Source organism: Globicephala melas, chromosome 15, assembly GCF_963455315.2.
Source record: "Globicephala melas chromosome 15, mGloMel1.2, whole genome shotgun sequence".
In the NCBI taxonomy this organism is placed as follows: Eukaryota; Metazoa; Chordata; class Mammalia; order Artiodactyla; family Delphinidae; genus Globicephala; species Globicephala melas.
The window spans coordinates 70472273-70497627 of NC_083328.1; the positions used below are offsets into that span (position 1 = coordinate 70472273).

Consider the following 25355-nt stretch of genomic DNA (forward strand, 5'->3'; position numbering starts at 1 on the left):
CAGAGACAGAACACAGATCGGTGATTACCAGGGGTTGGGACCAGGGGAGTAGGGAGAAACTGCTTAATAAGTATGGGGTTTCCTTTGGGGATGACAGACATATTCTGGGACTAGATAGAGGTGGTGTTCACAAAACATGAACGTACTAAATGCCACGCAAGTGTTAATTTTGTGTTATGTGGACTTCAACTCAATACGTGTAAAAAATTAGAACAAAATATTTAAACTTAAATTTTCCTTACACTATAAATAACTAATCAGTATTTGGAGTCTTCTTTAAGGAAGGCATAGCTTCTAGCAAAATCCTGTTGATTTTTAGTTTGTGATCATTTTTAGTTTTATAATTCTGTCCTATACCTCTTCTATTTTAGGAATCCTTATAAGATAGTCACATTGAATCCTGCAGTCACCTTATCAACAGCCATTTTGAATTAATATAAATTGTAGTATCAACAGCTATTTTGAATTAATATAGTTGTAGTAGTTTTTCAGCTCACCACTCCTTCTAGAATCCCTTTCTTGATTTTCTTTTCATTCTCTAGGTTTGAGCTTTAAGTATTTGTTTCGGAAAGGGTTATTTAAAAGAATATATCTCTATCTATCTATCTATCTATATATATATATATTTGTTACTTCCTATGGTTGAATTTTTGATTCACTTATTTTCTTGTGGTAAGCAAATGAGTTTATTCTGATAATTTCATGGAACATAAGCTTATCACTGTGACAGGCTTCTGGTCCAATGGATGTTCTTAGATTCTTTCTTCTCCATCCCTTTCTCAAGGCCCAGAGGCTGCTCCCTTGCTTGTTTATTCCCCTATCTCAAGGACTCATTGGCTTTGATGTTCAATTAAGACCTTTCCTCCTAGGACTTCCAGGAGAAGGCTCACCCGTCTCTGACCCAAGCGCAAGCCACAAAGGTCATTTGGACCAGTCCAGTAGTCTTCCGTTCCTAGAATTGGTGCATGAGAAACCTGCCAGTCTCCTGGATGCCCCTTCTCCCCCAGCCATATTGCTTTGCTCTGAGTTCTCATTATTTAGTTGATTTGGAAAGAAAAGCACAAATGGACGAATTGAGAAATAAGGTGATTCTAGCAGCCTCCTAACACACATCTGTATGGTAGATGTCACGTGTTGGTAAAGCCCTACCTCCTAGCCCTGTTGTTTGCCTCACTGCCTCTTCCTCCCCACTCCCACTCACTCCCCACAAAGGACAGTCGATAACAGTTTTTCATGCACCACTTCCAGGAAGGGAGGAGTGCTGGACTGATTCAACCTGTGTCTTACCCTTGGATCAGAGCCAAAAGTAAGCCTTCTCCTTAGAAGGGGGTATCTTCATGGTTTGCCAGTCCATTCATTTTCTTACCACTCTTTCTTCTGGCATTTGATGAGTAGTTCATTTGTTTATTTATTCATTCATCAAATACTTTATGAGTACTCATGACATGCCAGGCACTGTTGAAGAAATTGGGGATACAGCAGTGAACAAGACAGGTGAAAATCTCCTCCTCCATGGAGCTGATAGTCTAGTGGGATGAGACAGGTAATACATAATAAACTGATAAAATATTGAGTCGGCCAAAAGTTCGTTCAGGTTTTTCCTTAACATCTTATGAAAAACCTGAATGAACTTTTTGGTCAACCCAGTATACAGGATGTTAGGAAGTAACAAGAGATAAAAACAAACAAACAGTAGAGTGTGGCTGATGGTTTGTGACTTTAAATTGAGCAGTGAGGTTAAACCTCATTGAGAAGCAGGGGTTTGAGTGAAGACCTGAGGGGTGAAGGAATGAGCTCAGTGAATATTTAAGACGAGAATATTCTAGAGAGAGGGAACAGCCAGTGCAAAGGCTCTGAGACAGAATCATGCCTAGTGTGGCCAGACTGGCATGAACGAGGAGAATATTAGGAGGTGATGTCGGGAAGCTGAAAGGGATGTACGTGGGAGTGGGGGAGTAGACCATGTAGCCATTATAAGGACCCTCTTCTTTTTTTATTGAATGAAAGATTCTTTAAACTCTACAGTGCTTCACAGTTTTCACAAGTTTCACACACATGGTTTCATATAATCCCATAATAACTCTTTTCCACTCCCACCCCTATACTCCCCCTCCCCACCTTCCCTCTCCTCGCTGGTAACCACTAGTTTCTTCTCTGTATCTGTGCGTCTGGGTCTTTTTTGTTATATACACTAGATTGTTGTATTTTTAGATTCCATATATAAGTGATACCATACAGTCTGTCCTTTTCTGTCTGACTTATTTCACTTAACATAATGCCCTCCAAGTCCATCCATGTTGCTGCAAATGGCAAAATTTCATTCTTTTTATGGCCAAGTAGTATTCCGTAGTGTGTGTGTGTGTGTGTGTATGTATATGCACACACATGTGCTACGTCTTCTTTATCCATTCATCTGTTGATGGACACTTAGTTTGCTTCCATACCTTGACAATTGTAAATAACGCTGCTATGAACATTGGGGTGCATGTATCTTTTTGAATGAGTGTTTTTGTCTTTTTTGGATATATGCCCAGGAATGGAATTGCTGAGGACCCTGTTATAATTGAGTAAGAAGGGGGCCACTGGAGGGTGGTGAGCAAAGGAATGACATGACCTCACATTTTAACAGGATAATTCTGGTCTCTGAATGAGAATAGACCAAAGCAAGGGCGGAGGCAGGGAAACCAGGTAGGAGACTACTGCACTCATCCAGGGTAAAGAGGATGGTGGCTTGGACCGTAAAGGTTCCATCTTGTATCTGTTCTGAAAGTGGGGCGAATATGATTTCCTGACTGATTTGGTGTAGGGTATGAGAGAAAGAGAGGTGTCAAAGGATAGCTCCAAGGCATTTGGGCTGAGCAGTTGGAAGGATGGACTTGCCATCAGCTGAGGAGGAGAAAACCATGGATTGACAGGTTCTCTTTTGGACGTGTTAAATTTGAGATGTCTATTAAAATCCAAACAAGGGTGTCAAATACAGTGGGCTCTATGAACCTGTAGTTCAGGAGAGAGGTCTGGTCTGGAGATATGATCTGGGGTGTCAGCAGCATACAAATTGTATTTAAAGCCAGGAGTTTAGATGAAATCCTCAAGGACTGAGTGTATTTAGTGAAGAGGTCTGGGATCTGAGCTCTGTGACATCATTAATAGGTTGAGGGAAAGAATGGGAACCAGCAAAGGACATGGAGAAGAAAAGGCCTGTGATTTAGGAAGAGCAACATGTGTGGTGTCCTAGAATCACTTGAAGAAATTTATTCCCAGGAGAAGGAGGGTGGCCAAGTGTGTCAAATGCTTCTGAGAAGGTCAACGTGGACAGTTGGGACTGAGATCTGACCATTGGACTTAGTAACATGGAGGTCACTGGCGACCTTGCCAGACAGTTTTGGTGGATGGTGGGATGAAAATGTGATTGGAATGCATTTTTTTTAAACTAATTAATTAACTTATTTATTTTTTGGCTGTGTTGGGTCTTCGTTGCTGCGTGTGGGCTTTCTCTAGTTGCGGTGAGCGGGGGCTACTCTTCGTTGTGGTGCGCAGGCTTCTCCTTGCGGTGGCTTCTCTTGTTGCGGAGCATGGGCTCTAGGCATGCAGGCTTCATTACTTGCGGCATGCGGGCTCAGTAGTTGTGGCTTGTGGGCTCTAGAGCTCAGGCTCAGTAGTTGTGGTACATGGGCTTAGTTGCTCCGCGGCATGTGGGATCTGCCCAGACCAGGGCTCAAACCCATGTCCCCTGCATTTGCAGGTGGATTCTTAACCACTGCACCACCAGGGAAGTCCCTGGAATGTGTTTGAGAGAGGATGGGTGGATAGGAAAAGACAACTCTTTACAGAAGTTTCCCTGTAAGATTTGCTAATCTTTTTAGCTTCTAGAGCTCTTACAACTTGGCATCTCTTTCTATATTCTCATGAGGACACTCGTGCTGGAGAGCAAATTAGGCATCACTGAGTGGTTCATTTCTTACTTAGAGGAAGTGAGGAATATGAGTCTTGAATAGGTCTCTGACCCAGTGTGGGAAAATGATGGATTCAGAGTCACAAGACATGGGCTTGAATCCCAACAATAATTCTTGTTACCCCAAGAATAACTCGGGACACCTTCATTCTCTGAGCTTCATGTTCTTCATCTGCCGAATGGAGAGAACAGTCACTTCCATGCAGAGCTCATATGGATTAAATGGAGAATGCGTGTGGAAATACTGGGTCCAGAGACTGGCACACAGTATGAATCCATAGCAGGCTGGGGTGGTATTCAGGTGTCACGCGTTTAGGATTTAATTGCATTCAGAGGAGGCATGTACGTGTTTGCACGTTTAGTTATTGTGAAGTGGGCTAATTGCCTCTTTAAGTGAATTGTCATAATTGTGTGATTCCAATATTTTGATGCAACATATGCTTATTTTTGGAAAAGGCTTCTGGTCATTTGGGCTGGTTCCAGTGTGTTAAGGTTTTGGTTTTTTAAATGAAAGGCATGGACTCGTGCAATCATTTGGCATTTACTGTCACATGCCATGTGACAGCACCTGTTGTGGGTGCAGGGAGTAGAGAGGAAGGTGACAGTCCACAGACATGAACAGCGGGTGACTGAGGGACTTCCAGTCTGTTGGGAGGGGCAGATATGGAAACCCCCAGGTAAAGTCTAAACCCAAAGCCTGGTGCGTCCTCCCATTTCATGTGCTCATTCATCACATTCTAATTGAGCACCTACTGTGTGCTAGGCGTTGGTGACAAGACAGCCTTAACCCCTGCCCCCGTGGAGTCTGTGGGGAGGGGACACAAGCTAAAGGGAAGGAAAGAGTCGCAAATCATTGCAGGCGATAAGGATGCCATGGGGAGCACAGATGAGGCTGTGGAGGGGGAATGAGAGGAGGGGAGTTGCTGTGGGAGGGTCTGGGGAAGGCTTCCTGGGACTCTGCTTTCCGGGATGATATGATACCTGTGGCTGAGTGCCATCTAAAGGCAGTCAGCCCCTCACCCATCTCGGTGGTCAGGCTGAAGCCAGACATCACCCTGTGCTGCACAGACCTGTGGTGTGAGGAGTTAGGAACATTCACGGTGGGCAAAACAGTGAGGATACCGAGTGGGTGAGCTGCTGTCTACTTGTCCTGTGTCCTTGGGGAAGTTCCTTAATGTCTCTGAAACTCCTGGCAAGGACAATAACAACAGCAATAACAACCGTCACGGAGCAGGCTGGCTCTGTGCCAGGAGGTGTCCTGAGCAATTTACGCATGTTGATTCATTTACTCTTTGCAGAAGCCCTACAGTATATACTGTTATTACCTTCTTTTCACATACGAGGAAACTGGGGCACAGGGAGGTTAAGTAACCTGCCCAAAGCCACACAGCTAGTATGTGGCAGAGCCAGAATTCAAGGCACTGGACCACTTACACTGTACTGCCTCCTGTAGCAGCAGTAATGGCTACATACCTAATGGCTACTGCTACATAGCCGCGTAATGGCCACCTCTAGCGCAGTCACGAAGGTCGAGTGAGATGCATGCTTATGGCACCTGCCGTAGGACCTGGCTCATTCACCCATCCAGCTAATTATTTAGCTCTGACTTTGCGCCAGTTGCTGGAAAACAGGACATATAAGGGCTGTCCCGGCAGAACTCACATTAAACATTAAACACATAGTTATACAAGAAGTTAGCTACAAATCTGATGAGTACTTCCAAGAAGAAATGCAGGGTGTGTGACACTCTAGAGAGTGTCAGGGAAGACATTTAAACCAAACCTGTGGCGGAGGGATGAGTAGGAATGGGCCAGATGAAGGAAGAGCGAGTGACGGGCACAGCATTCTAGCAGAAGGAACAGACTGTGTGAGGGCCTGGAGGCAGGAAAGGTGCCTGTGGCTAGAAGGGTGATGGGAGCCAGGCCAGGTGAAGACTTACAAGCCATGTTTGGTTCTATGGACTTTATCCTAGGACAGAGGCGAGCCGTCAAAGCCTTGTAAGTGTGGGAGTTATGTGGTGAGATGATCATCTTTCAAGAGACCCGTTTGACTGCATGAAGGGAATGGATTGGTGGGGACAAGAGTGGGCTATGGGAGACCAGTAAGGAAGCTGTTGTGGTTCCCCAGGTAAGAGATGCTGGTGGCCTGGACCAAGATAGTGTGAATGGAGAGAAATGGATAGGTTTAAAAGATATTTCAGAGGAGTTTCATTGGACTTGAGGGGTGACTGAAGGTAAGCCCCCAGTTCGTGGCTTTATTAACTGGGTGGAGGATGAGGGAGACACAGGTGCAGGTTGGGGGAAGGGGCATCGTGATTGCAGCTTTGCACATGTTCACTTTGAGATGCTTGTGAGACATCAAGTGGGAGCATTGAGTAGGCATTTAGATGCTCAGATCTGGAACTCAGATGAGTGACCAAAATTGGAGGTGGAAATGCGGCATCAAGATGGAAGTTGAAACTGAGACTGTGTGAGGTCCACCTGGGGAGAAGGTGTAGGGCAGGAAGAGCAGAACACTCAGGACTGAACCCAAGAAACTCCAACGTGGCTGGCAGAGAAGGAGTTGACACTGGAGACAGAGAAGCAAGGAGGTGGGCAGATAACTGAAAGCACGAGGTCCTGGAGGCTAAAGGAGGGATCTTTGCAAGATGAAGGAAAGGGATTCGTTGGACTGTCACTGCTGAGGGGACAGATGAGACGTGGCTGGAAAAGAAAGCCAGTTGGATCTGGTGCCATGGAGCTCACTGGTTGGTGAGGGCATGGAGGGAAGAGAATGCAGGTTGCAGTGGGCTATGGAGTGAATGGGAGACAAGGGAGGGGAGCCAATGGGTGAGGACAGCCCTTTCCAGAAGATGGGTGTGGACCGGAGGAGAGATGGTGGCAGCTGCAGAGGGATGGGGGTGTGTGTAAGACCAGAGAGTTGAGCCTGTGTCAGTCCAGCAGGGAGGGGAGGCCGAAGAGCCAGGAACAAGAACGGTTAATGGAATGACCAAGGTCCTTGGGGCAGAGGGAGAAAGGACGGGGTAGGACCATTCATACACACGTAGGGAGATTGGCCTTCGGAAGAAGTAGGGATGGCTCTTCTGGCATCAAAACAGGAGGCAAGTTGGTGCCAGATGGGCAGGTTTGTGGTTCTGGTGTCAGGACATTTTGGAAGCTATTTTCTGTTTTCCCTGTGAATGAAGTAGAAGGTGACTGGTCATCTGCAAAGGGGCAGAAAGGGAGTTAGAGGACTACTCTGGGGAGAATCATCGTGGAGATTAACAAGGTGGGAGGGAGCGGTTCCCAGCAGCACGAAGATCCCGCGCAGAGCTGGTGAGCGTGTTTTCTGGTGAAATTTGGCCAGAGCCTTGCTCAGCTGTCTTGGTGAGGGTGCAGACGGGGCGGATGGTTGCATTCACATCAGAGGTGGGGGGTTTACTAGCGAGGCACCAGGCATAGAAGGGTACAGAGTGCTTTCTCTCCAGCCATTTCTGATTTCTTGGGGGTATTTCTCCCCCTTCCCCTCTCTGCTCCCTAGAGCAATCCATCTCCCTTCACCAAATTATGTACCATTCATATCCTTAACCACAAAATTACACCATTTGACCTTTGGGTATCTTGTCTTGGAAGAGAGGCACGTAAAGGTGAAGTTACATTAACACCTGCATATATGCACCAAAATGCATCAAAATACAATCTGAAGCATTTTCATCACCCTTGGGGACCATGTTAAGATGTTTGGAGGGACCTCTTTCTTTCTGTCTCTTTTTCAGTAGAGACATACTAGTGTTTAGGCAGGGAGTGTTCAGAAGGTCTTTATTTGAGGAATGGGCACTGGGAGCAGAGTGGACATAGACTCAGAGGGGGAGACTGATGCTTGGAGGGTCCTTAAAGAGGTTGCTACTGTCACAGCAATACGAGAAGATACGGATCAGACCCAGTTACCTCCTAGCTGTAACCTGGGCGAAGCCTCTAGATCTTGATTTTTTTGATCTGTGAATGGGGATAAATACAGGATGCGTTTAACAATTAGAGATTTACATGTCAATTACATTGACATGTGAATGGGGATTATTTTTTGACCTGTGAATGAGGATAAATACAGGATGCGTTTAACAATTTGAGATTTATATGTCAATTACATCTTAATAAAGCTGGAAGAGAAATAGTTCAGGGCAGGCCTACCTGGGGAATTAGGGAGACACCCACATCAAGGTAGACCTCCCTGGGGAATTTGAGGGATGTCCCAGGTCAGTTTAGACACACTTGGGGAATTAGGGAGATCATAGGTGACACACACTTGTAATTAAGGAGACATAGGAGGTCACTGTAGACACAGCTGGGCTATTAGAGACACATACCATTTGTTACACACCTAGGAAATTACGGAGAAAAAATAATTAGAGATGATGTGCACATAAAACACCCACCATATATTGGGTGATCAGTAACTAGTAATGGGGGCTATATTCTGGGTAAGAGACAGTAAGGGAGAGCATTGGATTGGGGTCCTGTGTAAGAAAACGGGCTTTTGATCTTCACCTTTTAGTGGGAGGAGTTACTTTCCCAAGCTCATCAATAACAAGGCTGGACCAAAGCCTGTCTCTTGGTGCCCAAGCCCTCAGTTTGGCCTTGATCGGCACTGCCTCTCAGGATTGTTAGGACCCAGAGTCTCAGGGTCCAAGTCACAGACTAGAAAGCGTTGCCTTCCTTTGCAGACAGTGTAAATTAGGGGAGGAGGGAGTGAGACCTTTTTCTAACTGTGTGACTTTCGCAGGTGAATTCCCCTCGCTGTGCCTTAGTGTCTCTATCCATAAAATGGCTGTATAATAACAGAACCTCCTTCACAACGATGTTGTGAGAATTAAATGCATTAAACTTTTGTAAAGCGCTCACACCTGGCACATACTATATACTCAATAAATGTTAGATATTTATATTCCCTGATTGAAAAAACTGCTCAAGGAAATTGTTTATGGTAGAGCTGAGACCTACCAGGACATGGTTTCCACCTATGTGTCAAGCTTGATCAGGAGAAACGGGATCTTCCTTGGGCCCTCTCCTGGTCCTTCTGTTACTCCCAGGCACCAGCTGGGGGACTCCCATCAAATTGGATTGAAATCCCATGGATATCGATAGAACAGCTAATGTGTATACTTAGCCATGGAGCTTGAAAGGTGGATGAGCCCATCCCCTGTCCCCCTTTGTGCGAGTGTGGAAACTGAGCTGAGAGAGAGCAATGACAGGCTAAGATCGTGCACTACGAGATATATAACTTTGGTTGTATGCATATAGAGCAACTAGGCAGGGGACGGTCCCCAAACCTGTGAGCTTGGTCCAGCTCTCGGAAGCAACTTCATGTGGTAGGAAGGAGCCAGATCTTGGGGTCAGAAGACTGGATCCTATTCCTGATGGCTCCGGATGCCCTTTGCCACCAGCAAGGTGGCACTGCTTCCTGGCCTGCTGTTTGCCTACCCGTGAAATAATCTCACAGGATCCCTGCAGAGGGAGCCAGGAAGCAAGAGGTGGCTTAGGCTCTGGGTCCAAGGTAGGGGCATGAGTGTGGCTAGGCACTACCCTCTCGGAGCCTGTTTCTGTGGCTATAAAGGGCAGTCTAGGGCTCTTCCCCAGGAATTGTGGTGAGGTTCACAGATGCCCGAGAAGAGAGGCATTAACAACAAGCAGGTGTTTTAGAGACCATGTGGGCCTTCTTCCCACCATAACTCCACTCGAATCCTACCCATCCCCACCCCCTCAGTGACCTCATCCAACAAATATTTACTGAGAGCCTACCCACCAAGACCCAGATATCGTAATGGGCTTCAACTGCCCTAGCTATTTTAATACACATACTTAATTTACCAAAGAATATAAGGATGTTAGAAGATTTATTTCTCGTATGCTGTTGTGGTTTCATGTTTTTTTCCTTCTCTACACATTATATTTTATGACTGTTGTAAGATTTACTATCATATTCACCAGGACCTTTGGTGTCCTTCATCTGGAATATTCCCAACCATTATCTCTTCAGTTATTCCTCTGCCCCATTCTCACTGTTCTCCCTCCAGAAGGCTGATTGAACAGATGTCCATTAGACACCCTCACTTTGTCCTCTATACCTTGAAACTTCTCCTTCATGTTTTCTTGGATCCGTCTTGCAGTTCACACATAACTCTTCTCCTAGGTCTAATCGCTCTCAGAGCACAGAAGAGGAGGAATGATTCCCCAGGCTAACATAACCTTGGTACTAAAACCCAACAAAGTCAGTATGAAAAAGGAAAATCATAGGCCCATCTTACTCGTGAACTAGATGCCAAAATCCTAAACAGAATATCAGCAATCAAAATCTAATCATGCATAAAGTGACCAAGTAGGGTCTATTCCAGAAATGCAGGGTTGTTTTCACATTAGAAAAACCGAGTGTAGCAATTTACCGTATTAACTGAATTCAAGGAAAAAGTCACTTGAGACTTTCAGTCGATGCAGGGACAAGGAATTCAATAAAATTAAAATGTGATGCATGATTGAAAGAAAAAGGAATGCCCTTAACCTGTTATAAAATACCTGTAAGAACCTGTGGCAAATCATGCTTAGTGGTAAAAATATTGAGCTACTTAAGATAAGGAAAAAAGCAAGGGTGTCCACTCTGACCATTTCTATTCAGCATTGTAATGGAGCTTCCTGGTCAGTGCAGTGAGGTGGGAAAAAGGAACAAATAATGTTTGGAAAGGAAGGTGTCCAGTGTGGCTCGTAGCTTGTGCTCCTGGGGGAATGTTTTTACCGTTTACCAAGATGAGAAAGACCAAGAGAGGACCCAGTTGGGAACATATAAGAGAAGGTCGCCCAGCTGCCCTGGAAGACCATGGAGCAGGGAGTCAGGATACTTCAGCTCCACTCCCAGCTCTTCTACTGGCCCTGCAAGGGCCGCTTTCCTCTTGGACCTGAGTTTTTCCATCTGTAAAATGGGTGGGTGTGGACAGATGGATTCATGGTGGGCTGCAGGGGCCAGATCTGGTGGGAAAACAGAGAAGAACAGGTGAACAGGAGCTGACCCCATTCTCCAGGAGGGCAGGTTTCTGTATACAGGCTGTACAGTAGGAGGAAGCACCCATTTGGGGATGGGTCAGGAGTCTGACTGGGCCATTTTGACTGTGTGCCTTGCAGAGGGATCATCCCCTCTCTCCTTTGCCAAGGGGTTATCATTGTTGCTATTTTTGGTGCTGTCAAACCTGTTCTGCAGCTGTAAGACATTGACCCTCAACAACATGCCCTTTTGATGTTTTAGACCTACAACAGCCAGAACGAGAGCAACGAAGACTATGAGATCCCCCCAATAACACCTCCCAACCTCCCGGAGCCATCCCTCCTGCACCTGGGGGACCACGAAGCCGGCTACCACTCACTGTGCCACGGCCTCACGCCCAACGGGCTGCTCCCTGCTTACTCCTACCAGGCCATGGACCTCCCAGCCATCATGGTGTCCAACATGCTGGCCCAGGACAGCCACCTGCTATCAGGCCAGCTGCCCACGGTGAGTCCCTTTTACCTGCCATGGTTCCTGCTGGTTACAGCAGGAAAGGGAGTTGATGGGGAGCAGCATGTCAGTGCCTTGCTGAGGACCCTCTGCTCATGGGCAGGGTCTGCGCTCGGTTGGTTACTTGCATGGGGGTCTGCAGAATATTGGAGGTGGGCATGGAGGGAAATTTATGTCCTCACACTACTTATTTCTGAAGCTGAGTTTATAATATCTCGGTATTATTTGTTTTATTATTTTTTTAATAGTATAGTCTCATCTTTATTTTTATTTTTTAAAGACTTTATTGAGGGGGACTTCCCTGGCGGTCCAACTGTTAGGACTCTGTGCTTCTGCTGCAGGGGCCCTGGGTTCGATTCCTGGTCAGGGAACTAAGAATCCCACAAGCTGCTTGGTGTGGCCAAAAAAAAAAGTCTTTATTATTGAAATATAATTCACCTACTATACAATTCACCTATTTGAAGTATATGGTTCGGTAGCTTTTAGAATATTCACAGAGTTGTGTGACCATCAACACACTCTATTTTAGTACCTTTTCATCACCCCCAAAAGAAACCTTATACCCTTTAACCATCATCCCCAAATTCCCCCATCATCTAGCCCTAGGCAACCACTGATCTACTATATAGTTGCCTGTTATGCACATTTCATATAAATAGAATCAGATTATTTTTAAAATATCGTATTGCTTCAGCTAGCAGGGAAGAGGGTGATTACTGACTTAGAGTTTTGAGGATGTGTGGGAATTTGGCAGGCAGACCAGGGAAGGGAAGGACCTTGCAGGCTGAGGGAACAGCATGTACAAAAGCAAGAGGCAGGAGCCTCATGCTGTGCTTAGGAGTGGCATGTAGGTCATTCTTTTTATTGGGCTGGAGAGAAGGGACATGGAGCTATACAGGGAGAGAGGAGTGAAAACTAGCAGGGCCTGATCATGAAGATCCTGAATACCATGCTGAGGAAATGTATGATTCTTCAGCATGGATGGTTGCTTTGAACAATCAAGACCTATAGAAGATCAGTAGAGATTTTTTTGTACAATGGGAAAATCTCCTTAAGGGAATTCTAGTACTTCTCCTGAATGACTGTGATGTGTGTTTATTTTTGCTTTTTCCTTCACAGCTAGTCACAACCCTTAAGTTCATTCCTAAGTGACAGTAATCAAACTCAAATGAGCTGATGCAGAAAAAAAGACTGAAACATCCAGGGGTGGACAAAGGGTTTCAGGCATAGCTGGATCCAGGAACTCCAGCAGTATCGTTAGTGTCATCTGCGCAGCAGGCATGAAGGCTTCCAGCAGCCAACATCTTCCCTGATGTCTCTGGCAGGTGACAGTTTGGGTCTTCCAGGGAGGACCATGACAGCGTGGCTGGACCCACCACTGTGTCCAGGAGGAAGCAAGTCCTTGATTTTGTCACAAACACACCTATGGAGGGGAGGAGGGGCCCCTAAATTGATTTCCCGTCAGAATCACATGATGTTGGATGGATCGTGTTTATCTCTGCAGAGGCTGCTCAGAGGTCATGGCCAAATGTGTGGCCCAGTTCTAGCAGATGCCTGGGACCTTCAGGTGTACAGTTTATCGTCTAACAGTCTTAACTGTATTTTATTCATTTATTGTTTACTCTTATTACCGCCAAATCTCCTTGCTTAAGAAAAAATCCTGGTGTACTCTATGTATACTTTTGAGAGCCGCGTCACTTTTGTTTTCTCGAAGCTAGTGAGATGTAAAAGGAGAGAAGGAGAGAGGGAGGGAGGGAGGAAGCCAACTCAAGCCCCACATTTTATATTGTTCAGGGTCTGACTAAAGTGCTCAATGGAAATTGATGCTCCATTTGTTGAGGAACGAGCCCATCAATAATGCAGGTTCTCCGCTTCCCCTTCCCTCTCTAGACCTGCGGATTCCACAGCCATGTGGTTTTAATTCCACTTTGTTACAACGCTTTTACCTTAGCTGCTTGCCCAGCTAATTTCCTAACAAAAACCTCACAATTCCAGACCGTCCTGGTTCGGGATTTATGGTAACAGAGGCAGGGGCGGGGCCCTGCAGACGTCTCTGGTGTGTACGCTGGGGAGGGCCGTGGATAAGGGGTGCGTCTAGCTGCAGTTCTGGTCCACGGTGTCACTGGTCTGGGATGCTGGTGGTCAGTGGAGACAGTGTGGGCTAGTGATAAATGCATGGGCTCCGGCATCCCACGGACCCGTATTAATCCTGGTCCCACATCCTGAGCTTCAGTCCTCTTTTCTTGCAGTGACGTGTATCTGAGATAATGTATGTAAAGTCTTAACAAATGTCTGGCAGAGAGTAAACAATCAGGGAATGTTTGCTATTGTTATTATTAGTCATAAAAATGAATTCCCACTGTAACCAAATGGCAGTGTTTTCCCATTAGTCTCATTTACCTAAAGGAACAGACTGCAGGTACTCACAGGTACCTTGGTAGGGCCACCTGGTTATAATAGCTCTGATAATTACAAAGCATATTATCTGTTTATCAGAGATGACCCCCCCCATCCTTCCTCCTAGAAAATGCTTTTGTTGGGCTCAGTCCAAATAGGTACTTTGTAGCCACTTTCCAGATTTCTTTAAAAACTAGTGCATGTTTAAGACGCTTCACAAATTCAGATAGCTTTAATTCTTCCATTAGTGAGAGTTTTCAAGGGTTCACTGGGTTTTATATTCCCTCGTTATGAAATGAAAGATAAGCCAAACTATTTTCCCCAGGGGAAGGCTGCCGGACCAAGTAGGAAACCAAATAAGAACGTGTCCATCCATTGGGACTATATGGCAAAGAGGGACAAAGCACCCTTGAAGACAATTGTTTTAAATGTGTCTGAGCTGAAGCTTGAAGGTGTGTGTCTGTGTGTATGGATGTGCTGCTATGTGGGTGATGCTGGAATTTGTGTCAGCACCCTCTAGATGTTAAGCATTGTGCAGGAGGCTTTACAAACATTTTCCCACGTAATGCTCCCAAGTTCCGAGTGAGGCAGGAACGACTGCAGTGAGGAAATGGCGGCTCAGAGCAGGTAGGTGATTGTATTAGTTTCCTGTGGCTGCTCTAGCAATTGTCACAAACTCGGTGGCTTAGAAACAACGGAAATTGGGCTTCCCTGGTGGCGCAGTGGTTGAGAGTCCGCCTGCCGATGCAGGGGACACGGGTTCGTGCCCCGGTCCGGGAGGATCCCACATGCCGCGGAGCAGCTGGGCCCGTGAGCCATGGTCGCTGAGCCTGCGCGTCCGGAGCCTGTTGCTCTGCAACGGGAGAGGCCACAACAGTGAGAGGCCTGCGTGCCGCCAAAAAAAAACACCGGAAATTTATTCTCTCACAGCTCTGGAAGATGGAGGTCCAAAATCTGTATCATTGGACCAAGATCAAGGTGTCAGGAGGAGTGACCTTCCTCCAGGGACTCTGGGAAAGAATCCATCCATACTTCTCCTGGCCTTTTGTGATAGCCAGCTGTCCTTGGCTTGTGGCTGCATCACTCCAATCTCTGCCTGTCATCACATCGCCTTCTCTTCTGTCAGTGAAATCTCCCTCTGCCTTTCTTATAAGGATGGTTAAGTACTTAGGGCATTTAGGAATAATCTAGGGTCATCTCCCCATCCCAAGAGCCTTAACTTAATCACATCTGCAAAGACTCTTTTTTTCCAAATACAGTACCATTTACAGGTTCCAGGGATTAGAATCTGATGTCTTGAAGAGGCCATTTTTGGACTTAACCACAGTGATCAGCCTTGATTGAGAGCCAGCTAGGTACCAGGCATTGTTCTGAACTCTGGATCTACAAAATGCCCTTGAGGAACTCCTGGTGCAGGTGGAGAGACAGGTGAAGAGCCCATTTTCGAAAATGCAGTAAATGCTCTGATAGAATCAGTGCATGTTGCTCTGTCCCCCTAGAAGAGGCAGCTGGCTCAGATGTGGGGTTATTGCTTCCTAAAGGAAGTGATGACCTGACACTAGTAGTTTATGTATTTTATGAATGAATGAGTATAACATAGTTATTAGGTCACAAAACCAGAATTTACTTGCAGCTGTCTACCACGCACCTCTCAGTTTTAGCAGGTGCCCAAGGGATGAGCAGCTCGGCTGCAGGGTCACCAGTGGCACAGAGGATGTGCCCATGACCAGGATGCCTCAGGTGCTCTCTGCACAGGCTGAGATGTCAAGGATGTGGTCCTTGGAGCAGTGGATGAGGCCAAGGTGTTTGACAGCCATCTCATTAACGCCAAGCCCTCTTGGCTCTGATGCCAGAGGCCACCAATTCCTTGTGGTCCCCTGCCCGGCCTGCGTGGTCTCCCAGCATGCATGGGAGTCGGCTCTTCTGCTTTAAAGGTATGGCTGCCGGCGGGAGTCCTATACAAGGAGCAGCGGGCTCCTTTTACAAAATTAAATATGCTTAAGGCTTCTCCCTCGACTTCAGCATCTTAACTGATTAAACATTCATTTCCAAGACAAAAAAAGTCAATTTAGTATGAAAGATATATTTTGCCAGTTTAATTTAAAGCACCGCACCTCCATCTGACCCCTATTTTCATAACTCAATAATTTTATCCTGTGTTGATTGTCTCATTTTGAGAGAGATATTGTATGTATAAATCAGTTTCTAAAATACCCAAAGAAACTAGAAGAGTGGAATTTATTACGCAGCCTCTGTTAAGTCTGAAATAATTTACTTTGCAGCCGTCCTTGGGAAATGCTCGAGCTTACGGTCCTGGCTTACCCAGAAGAGGAATTATCCTGGGAAGGGACAAAGCTTGATGCCCCCAGATAAGTTCCTGGGGAACCTGTACCTTTTTCGAGACTCGAGACACTCCTGGGAGAGCCTTGGGCCGGTGGAGACGGGGCTCGATGGGAAGTGAGTTCTGGCAGAATCAGCCATGGGTTCCGGTGATCTGGGAGATGTGGGGTCTCCCTAAGATGAGCCCTGTGGGTCACTAAAATTCTGTGGTCCAGGCTCGGGCTTCAGTTAGCACAGGGGTGGCGCACAGCCGTCGTTCGAACATTCTCCTCCAGCACCGACTCTCGTTTACCGCTTTCTCAGGGAATTTGGATAAGTCACTTCTCTCCCAGCTTCAGTTTTCCCATCTACAGAATGCGGATTGGGATTCCATCTCTGGTGAACTCACAGATAGGAAAATGGGGATAATTGCTTTGCCAGCTATGACACTCTGGATAAGCATATGGGTTTGGGGTTGGAGAGACCCTGCTACCACCACAACACATGCCACTGGCCTGGGGGGCTCAAAACTTATCAACTTGGATTAAAATCCTGAGTGCTAGCCTGGTAGTTTTAGACCCTTTGCGTTCTAGGGCTCTCTCCCAACTTGTCTCGCCAAGGCTGGACCTTCTCCCTGCACAGAGAGGGCTGGGGGCCATACCAAGTGAAGGGTCTTTCCTGGATAGGATCCTAGGAGGGGCTTTTGGGGAGAGGGCTGGGCAGTTTCTTAGTTGCACTTCACCCCCTTGCCTTGGAGGTGGTTCCCGTGAGAGAGCCTGCAGCCCTAGCTTAGGGTCTGGAGCCTGGGGGCAGGGCTCAGAGCTTATGGGCAGGGCCTGTGTATTGACCGGGGAGGATCCTTAATATTCATCCCCCCCCACCTCCTTCCCCCTTCTCTTTCTGTTCTCACTCTTCCCCTCTAATCTCCTCTCTCTGTCCTCCTCCCTTCCCTGACTTATTCCTTCTCCAGCCAGGAGACTTGGTCTCCCTCTATTTGATTCTCACAAATTGAGATGCAGGGGATCCCCTCTGGAATCTAAGAAAAAGGGACCAAAGACCCCCAACCTTTGGTCGTCTGGTCTTCTGAGCCACAGGACCAGTAGAGACACCTCTCCCTGCCCACCCCGCCCCCGCCTAGTCCAACCTATTCATTCATTTTATTGCCCTTAATGCATGATTTGTTTTTCGTTGTTGTCGTTGTTTTACAATTGAATCAGTTAGTTTTTGCTGTGTAACAAACTACCCCAACATTTAGTGGCTTAAAGCAAGCAATGAACTTTTACTATTTCTTGTGCTTCTGTGGGTCAGCAAGGTAGTTCTTTTGATCTGGACTGGCTTGGCTGACTTCTGCGGTCAGCTTGCAGCTTGGCTGGAGCTGCGTGGCCTCAGATGGCCCTGTTCACGTCTCAGCAGTTGTCTGGGGTCAATGGGGATGACGTGGTCACAGGTTTTTCGTCACATGGTGGCCTAGGCTTGTTCACATGGTGATGGCCCCAGGGCTCCCAAGAGCATCAAGAAAGAGGCTCCCATGTGCAACCACTTCAAACCTCAGCTTGCATCATATTTGCTCATGTCCAGAAATAGACCCCACCTCTTGAAGGGAGAAATGGCAGAGTCACATTGCAGAAGGGCATGAATGCAGGGGAGGGCAGGAATTTGTGATCATATTTTGTGTGTGTGTGTGTGTGTGTGTGTGTGTGTGTGTGTGTGTGTTTTGTTTCCTTGATGTATAGTATTACCCAGTATTTAGGAGCGTGGGCTCTGGGGTTAGGCCAACCTAAGTTTAAAACGCAGTTCCACCATTTGTTACCTTCCACCCTGTGACCCAGAGCCAGGGGTTAACTGCCCCGGCGCCTCAGGTTTTTTCATATGTAAAATGGAGGTAGTGTTACTTGCCTTATTGGAGCTTATGGAGAGTCAACGATCAGATGTAGGCAAGTACCCAGTTGCCTGGCACACAGTGGGCATTCAATAAATGTAAGCTACTCTATTTATTAATTTATTCATTTTACTGATGAGGTTTGGGTATCTCTGTCCAGCCTGACCTGCCTGCGGTCGGCTTTGCTGGAGCCGTTGTTGGGCTGAGTTGCCAACGTGGGGCTGGTCCAAGAGGTGGGTGTCGGGGAGGGCAGGTCAGAGGCTGGGGGTGGACAGGGGACGGGCATAGTCATTAAACTAGGGCCTTGGTCAAGGCTCAGCGCTTGAGAGCAACAGCAAAGTGACAGTTCCACTGCTTGCCAAGAAAGCGAGGGCCCCGAACCCAACTCCTGTTGGCTGCGTGAGCAGGGGAAGGGTCCATCTTAGTAAAAGTAGGGTGTCTGCAAGGGCGTCTACAGCCTGAACTTTTCCTGGTTGCCATGTTTTTGGCTAATTTCCCTCTGGGGTTGGGAGTGGGGTACTTATGTCCGAAATGGGCCTCTGAGGATCCTACACGGGGGCGGGGGGACCCGGAGTCCGGAGGTTTCTTTATATTCCGCAGAGTCCATAAGAAACTCCTTCCCCCTGTTTTTTAGGGGCAATAAGCGAAAGAAATGTCTTTTTACATTTCATAAAACTCGGAAAAATGGCTTTAAACAGCTTTTGCTTCCCTGCTATAATTATTTATTTTCAAACACTCCTGCAGGGGACTGCTCCGTTTTCTTATCCTGTACTCCTTTTTCTCATAAATGAACCATCACTTCAATAAATCATTATGAAAACAGAGACTAACACCGGCTCTGAAAGGTTGAAAGATTTATGTAACACATTTATGTTCCCCATTTTCTCATTCTGGTACTCGGCTGCAAAAGCTAAGCTAATAAAAGCTGCTATTAATATTTCTTGTTGCCTAGCAACCCCAGAGCGGGAGTAATAGCTTCAGCTAGAAAAATAGATGACCGATAAGGAAAAATTCAATTCTTTTATTATCTCAGGGGGAAATGGCCTTTTACTGGAACCATTATGATGTACGAGTATGAAGTTGAACACAAAAGATGTTTTTGTGTGTTTGTTTTTCTATTTTTAATGAACATTATTTTACCTCCACTGACTCTTTCAGGGCACTTTTGTTTCCTTTTGCACCCCCCCACCACCCCCATCCCTCATGCTTAATTTAGTAGCTATAGTAGTTAAGAACCTGTCAGCGTATTTTAGTTTAAAAATGGTTTTTGCAAAGGTTTATAACGCAGCCATAAAAATTCAGTCCCTGTTAAAACTCAGGCCAGTGATAAGCCAACACACGGGCTAGTTCTCTACGCACAGGCTCACGTCCGTTGAGAGATAAGACTCATGGTTTTCTCGAAGAGGAAGGTCGGGAAAGAACAAAACGTATTCTTTTCCATGTCCCAGTTTTCTTTGGAACCCAGGGAAGCTGTCTCTTTTGAGAAGGGTTTGCTATAAAGTTTGAGGGGTGTTCAAAGCAGGAAAAGATAGGGCTATTTATTGAGCACCTGCTGTGTACAGATGTGGTGCCATTGCCTCTTCCCAATAACCCTCTAAAGTAGGCAGCATTTTATCCCCATTTTTCAGATGCAGAAACTGAGGCTTAGAGAAGCCAAGGAATCAGCCCAAGGTAGCATGGCGCCATGATGTTTCACCCCTTGGTGCTTTAGCGTGGTGTTTCACAATTCTTGGACCTACCAGCATTGGGGGCCGGATCAGTTTCTGTTGTGGGGGCAGTTCTGTGCAGTGGAGGATGTCTAGCAGCATCCCTGGCCTCTACCCATCATCCCTGGCCTCTAGGAGCAGCCCCCAGTCAAAATCACCCCTGTTGGAGAACCACCGCATGCTGTTCCCTCTGCTTGGAAGCCCCTTCCCCCTTGTCAACCTGGTGGACTCCTGCTCCTGCGTTAGCACCCAGTTCAGAAGTCATCTTCTCTTGGAGGCTCTCTGGATCCTCTGGGCTGGGTGTAGGCACTTGTCTCCATCACAAAACTTGAGGATGTGGCCAAAAACTCAGGAATCAAGATAAGTCATTTTTTTCATGCAGTATTTTTATAAACCAAAATTACCACCAAAAAATATGATGAACTGTGTATCAGAAATTTAAATAAAGGTGAGATCAGTCTGAGTTCATGGAAATATGTGGTTGGCCATTTAGATGCCCGTCTGTGCCACCAGCCCGGCACAGCCTGAAGGCTGGGTCTGTGCTTTACGCTTTTCTCTGGCACCAGCATCTAACAAGGGCCTGGCTCGCAGATAACCCTCCGTCTCTGTTTATCGACGGAATGAATGGGAGAAGGGAGATTATTGTCCAGGGTCACACAGTGAGAAAAAGGGTAGATACGGAACTTGAATCCAGGTCTCTGGCTCCAAGCCCAGTGCTCTCTGCACCCTTCAGGCCGTATATGGGGTGAATCGAGGTTGCCTGCAGGGTGGTATCTAAGTCACAGGGGATTCAAAGATGCCCTGGGGTGCTCACAGCCTGGGGGAGGGGGAAGGGTAATGGCAGCCATGATTTCAGCTTGGTGTCCGCTTGGCTCTCCCTGTGGCTGTCTTATTCACCCACAACCCCTGTGCCAGACAAGAGCCAGCAGCTCACTGATGTGGAGCATCTCCAAGAACAGAACCATGATGGCTAGCCCCCTGGAGCACCACTCACACTCCCTGTGGTCACGGATTCCTTATCTTGGCCTTTGGAAGGCAAGGACCACTCCTTGTTTGACCCCTATATCCTCTCGGTGAACTTTTTCTAAATAAATGGATAAATTATCTGTAATCTGCTAACATTTATGTAGCATTTATTATATGCTTGACACCAACTTAAGCCCTTTCTATTTGTTATCTCATTTAATCCTTCATCTTGATGAAGGGTATTATTGTTGCCATTTTGCAGATGAGAAAACAGAGGCACAGAGAGATAAATCACTTGGCTACACCACCACTAAGTGGTGGCGCCCAGATTTGAACCCAGATGGGCTGACTCCCCAGCCTGTGCACTCCATTAGCCAACCTGTACAGCCTTCATGTGAATTATTGAATGAGCAAGGGGGTGAATGAGCCAAGATAGAGAACCCCTTTAACCGACTCTGAGTCAAGCCATTCACGTTCATAAGTAACCACAGCATGAAGTGTGAGGTGCTAGCCTGGAGTGAGGAGCAGAGGAGTGCTGACAAGCTCAGAGGAGAGTAGTAGCAGGGAGGACTTCCTGGAGGTGGTGGCCTTGGGGCTGGGCCTTAGGGGCCAGAGAACAGCAGCAGAAGCCTGAGGGGAGGAAACTTCACACCTGCCTGGATGTCCTTATTCAGACCCAATTGCCACCTCTTCTGCTGAGATTCACCAAACGGTTGTGATGTTTTACGATCACTTAGGTGCCCTCTGGTGTCCATCCTCCCCACTCCTTGCCAGGCTCCTAATCGGAGCCGTGACCCTCTGGCCGCGAAGGGTGCAAGGGCCAGGCATTTAACTTCCATTCTGGGCCAGATGCCCAGCTCAGCAGAGTACCTCTCCCTCTGAGACCTGCTCCCGAGTCACGAGGGAGAATTCACGGAAAATCTCAGCAACATTCGTCAGCTGCAGCTTCGATATTACCCAGTATAATGGCTCATTCCTCCGAGTGCATATTCAGTACCACGTTTGGGAAAATGAGCTTTTAATGTACCATCGGCATTGCTGAGAAACCATCTCTGGCTCCGCAGAATGTCTGGAGCACATAAAACTTGAGATCTATTGGAGTCATTTTCCCCTTGCTCTGCCGGATAATAAAAAGTCAGTCCCATGCCCTCTTTTTCTCATCTTGTGGCTTTGTCCGTTTAGAACTCGGGGTCTTTATAAAAGGCAGCAGCACAAATAAAACTCATCAAAATATTAAGGCTCCAGAAGAGAGCATCGATATACTCCTGAAGTCGAGACACCAAGAGCATTTCGAGAGGAAGGGAATCCTGGGAGAGATTTCAGCACACCGGCTGGCTTGGGCTGTGGCTCCAGCTGTGATGGTGGCAGCCGGGGTCCAAGTGGTAGCACTTAACCGGGAGTATGGAGTCTCTTCTGCCCTGGTGGGTGACCTTGGGCGTAACTCCCTGTCTCTGAGCCTCAGGTGAGGTGGAGCTGGTGCTATTTACCCCACAGGGTGGCTGTGAGAACCAGATGTGTGGATGGATGGTCCTGGTGCTTAGCTTCTTGTGTGAGATGTAGCAGGTGACCGATACGGGTTTGTTGAATGACTGAGTGAGTGAAGAAATGAATGAAAAATAAATGCTGCCTGTGTAAACACTTCACAAACTGTAGAGTGCTGCCTACATTATTGTTGGTAAGTAAGCCAGATGGGGACCCTGTAGTCTGTTCCATCTTACGGCCCACCTTATCTCATCAACTTTGGAGGGAGATGGAATTAGCCTCATTTAACAGATGCGTACCTGAGACTCAGAGGGCAAGTGGCTTGTCCGGAGACAGCCAGGAAGTGGTGGAGGCAGGACAGGAACCTCGTTCCCTTGACCCCAAGTGTCTTGTGCCCTCAACATTGCAGCTCAGAGCCTAGTGGCTGGGGGAGAGTTGGGTGGGAGCTCCAAGGTCAGATGTGTGATCAGCTGTGTGACCTCAGCCACCTACTCACCCTCTCTGTGCTGCAGTTTCCTCATGGGATATTTGCAAGGAGTAAATGAGATATTCCAGGTGGTGTCCAGATCCGTGCTAGAGGGAGGTCTACCTGGTTCCATAGGGAGCTCTTAAGCATGAATTAGACCCCTGTGTGTGGTGTCAGTCATTGGTCACAGGCCAGGAGGGGTGGGGCATGTGCGTAAGTTCCTAGGCAGGAAGGCTCCCATTGGCCAAGGGCAATTCTTAGAGAAGGAGGCAGCCATGAACCTTTCACAGTCAGCACGCCCAGGAATTGTTCTCGTTGGGGCTCCGGCAGTATCTACCTCTAAAACAGGATCCTAAGGCCAGCAAGATCAGCATCACCTGGGAAGTTGTTAAGAGATGCAGATTCTCAGGCCCCCTCCTGGGCCCTCAACCTGTGTTTAACCAGCCCTCCAGGGGATTCTGATCCCGCTCAGAACCACTGGATCGCCATCATCCTCACCCGAGTCCTGAGTTCTCCGTGGTTTTAGGACACACAGAACTGTCGCTTGCATTTCTGTCTGCCTTGAGAATGTCATCACACCTGTGACAGTTGCAAACCTTTTTCCCCAGAGGATCCACACCTCTGCCTGTGGCTCCTGACTCGTCCCAGCCCCCCACGCCTCCTTTTGGCTAGGCCTCAAAGCAGAAACCCTGGTGTGAGGGCCGTCCGCAGCCTGGGATCAGAAGGACTTCAGGCCACATCTCCGTAGATTGCGAGGCTTTCGTTGTGCACCAAGGGCCTGTGCAGAATTAGAAACAGCATGTACCGGGGAAAAGAAAGGGAACCCGGGCCGGGGGCTCACCAGGACCTCTGTGTGACCGGGAGGCAGGGTTCTGCTAGCTGTGTCTGGGGGACTGTGCGGTGTGCCAGCTAAGGGCAATCGGAGCAGCCTGTTCTCGGAAATCGTGAGCGGACAGAGTATGGGTTGTCGGACCAAAAGACTCAAGCGACATCTGCAGCCCTGGCAGCAGCTAGACCTGATGAATTAGGCTTCAGCTAAAGACACAGGGCGACATCCCCTGCCCGAGATCCTGGGCCCAAAGGGTCAGCCTGAGGCGGTCACTCCTCCATCCCACAGGACTCCTTTTCTCGCTTGGGAACCCCAGACCTCAGACCCCTATGCCTTTGCACATAAGATTCCTCCTCCCCGCCCCCTTTCACCTGCCTTGTGTATGTGATGTGTTCTTACTTGCTGTGCCCCTGCTAGGAGAAGCGGGTTAACTCCAGCCAGCAAATTGGCTGTGCCCTTCTCTGCATGTTCCCACCATTGCGACCTTGGTCACAGTAAACTGGAACTGTATCTTCTCATAACCCCCAGTGTGGTAGGGCCCAGGTTCTGTGCCCAGGTTCCGCACATAGCGGAAGCCTGCCACCCACGCAGGTATCCACAGCGCAGGTGACCAAAGGCCAGCCAATGACACCAGAAACAAAACTGTCCTCTGGGAATAGGAGCTTAGCCTCTGCTACGGCCCCTTACCCTGGACACTCACACCGTGTCTCTGTGCCTGCTGAAAAGGGGTTAGTACTTTGCAAAAATTAATATCACTGGCTTTGGACTTCCGGAGACCTGGATTTAAATCTGAGTCCCTCCAGCTGCTTGCTGTGTTGAGCAAGTTACCCACCCCCTCTGATCGTTAGCTTTCTTGTGCATAAAATGGATATGTTAGTAACCCTTACCTTATGGGGTTGTTTTGAAAAGTAAATGCTATAATGCTTATAAAATGCTCAGCACGGTAGCCATAACAATGCTATTATTTGTCTCTAAGCACTTCGTGTATGAGCTGTTTTTCTTCCCTGCCAGCCCACATGGAGGACTCTGTATCCTTTCTAGTTTCCCCCAAGAAATCTACCTGCCCAAATATTGGTAGAGAAAGTTGCTTCCCTGGGGGTCTTCTGGGGGTACCCATCATGTTGACACATGTCTGTGCTCCCGAGTCCCCTCTTGGCCACACTGACACTGTGATGACCTCTCTGTCTCATCCCTGCCCCCATGGCGTGTTCGGCGTCTGGATCCTCTTGGTTCGGTCTCACACCATAATCCCCTCAAGTTCAGCATCTGTCCCCAGACCTGCAGATCTAGACGTACCTCTGAGCTCAGCTGAATGAAGGCTCCTCCGTGAGTAGGAGGTTAGTTTAGGGCCCCTTTGGTTTAAACTGAGCATCCTTGGGTCCACCCTCCACCCTGAGCAAGGTGTTGGTATGTTTCTCAATACAAGTCAAAAGAAGTACAGTTTTCTCCCAAACAAGGATTCTGGTTGCATTAGTTCGACTCCACCAAGAAGCAGCGCTAGACGGGATTAGACATGGAAGAGGTTTGTTGAAGAGGGAGAAAGAGAAGGCGGGAGGTGGGGGGAATTCCAGACTGTGATGCAGGTTTTGTATCTATGGAAGGAAGGAAGGGAGGGAGGGAGGGAGGGCGGGAGGAAGAGGGATTGGGCACGAAGAGTCTTGGGTGGCAGCATAGTTTCAAGAAAGGTTTGGCCAGGCCAAGGGGGGATCCTTGAACCAAAATCCCCATTGGAGGAGCTGCATGTCTCACCAGATGGCCCTGCCTCAGTACCCCCGTGTGCTCAGTCACTGGCTTGGGGTGGCCCGTGGAAAGCGTAGCCTTGGCGAGAGCACGTTCATGGACCC

The 25355-nt window shown here is 47.6% G+C and overlaps 1 protein-coding gene across 4 annotated transcripts in view; it reads left to right on the top strand.

Annotated features, from left to right (window-relative positions):
* Positions 1-25355, top strand: part of TOX2 (TOX high mobility group box family member 2) — a 131475-nt gene that overhangs the window by 73812 nt on the left and 32308 nt on the right. For all 4 annotated transcript variants that reach the window (XM_030843518.3, XM_060284634.2, XM_060284632.2 and 1 more), the window contains exon 3: positions 11219-11464. In XM_030843518.3, coding sequence (XP_030699378.1) covers positions 11219-11464 — 246 coding nt within the window. The remainder of the gene's footprint in view (positions 1-11218; positions 11465-25355) is intronic.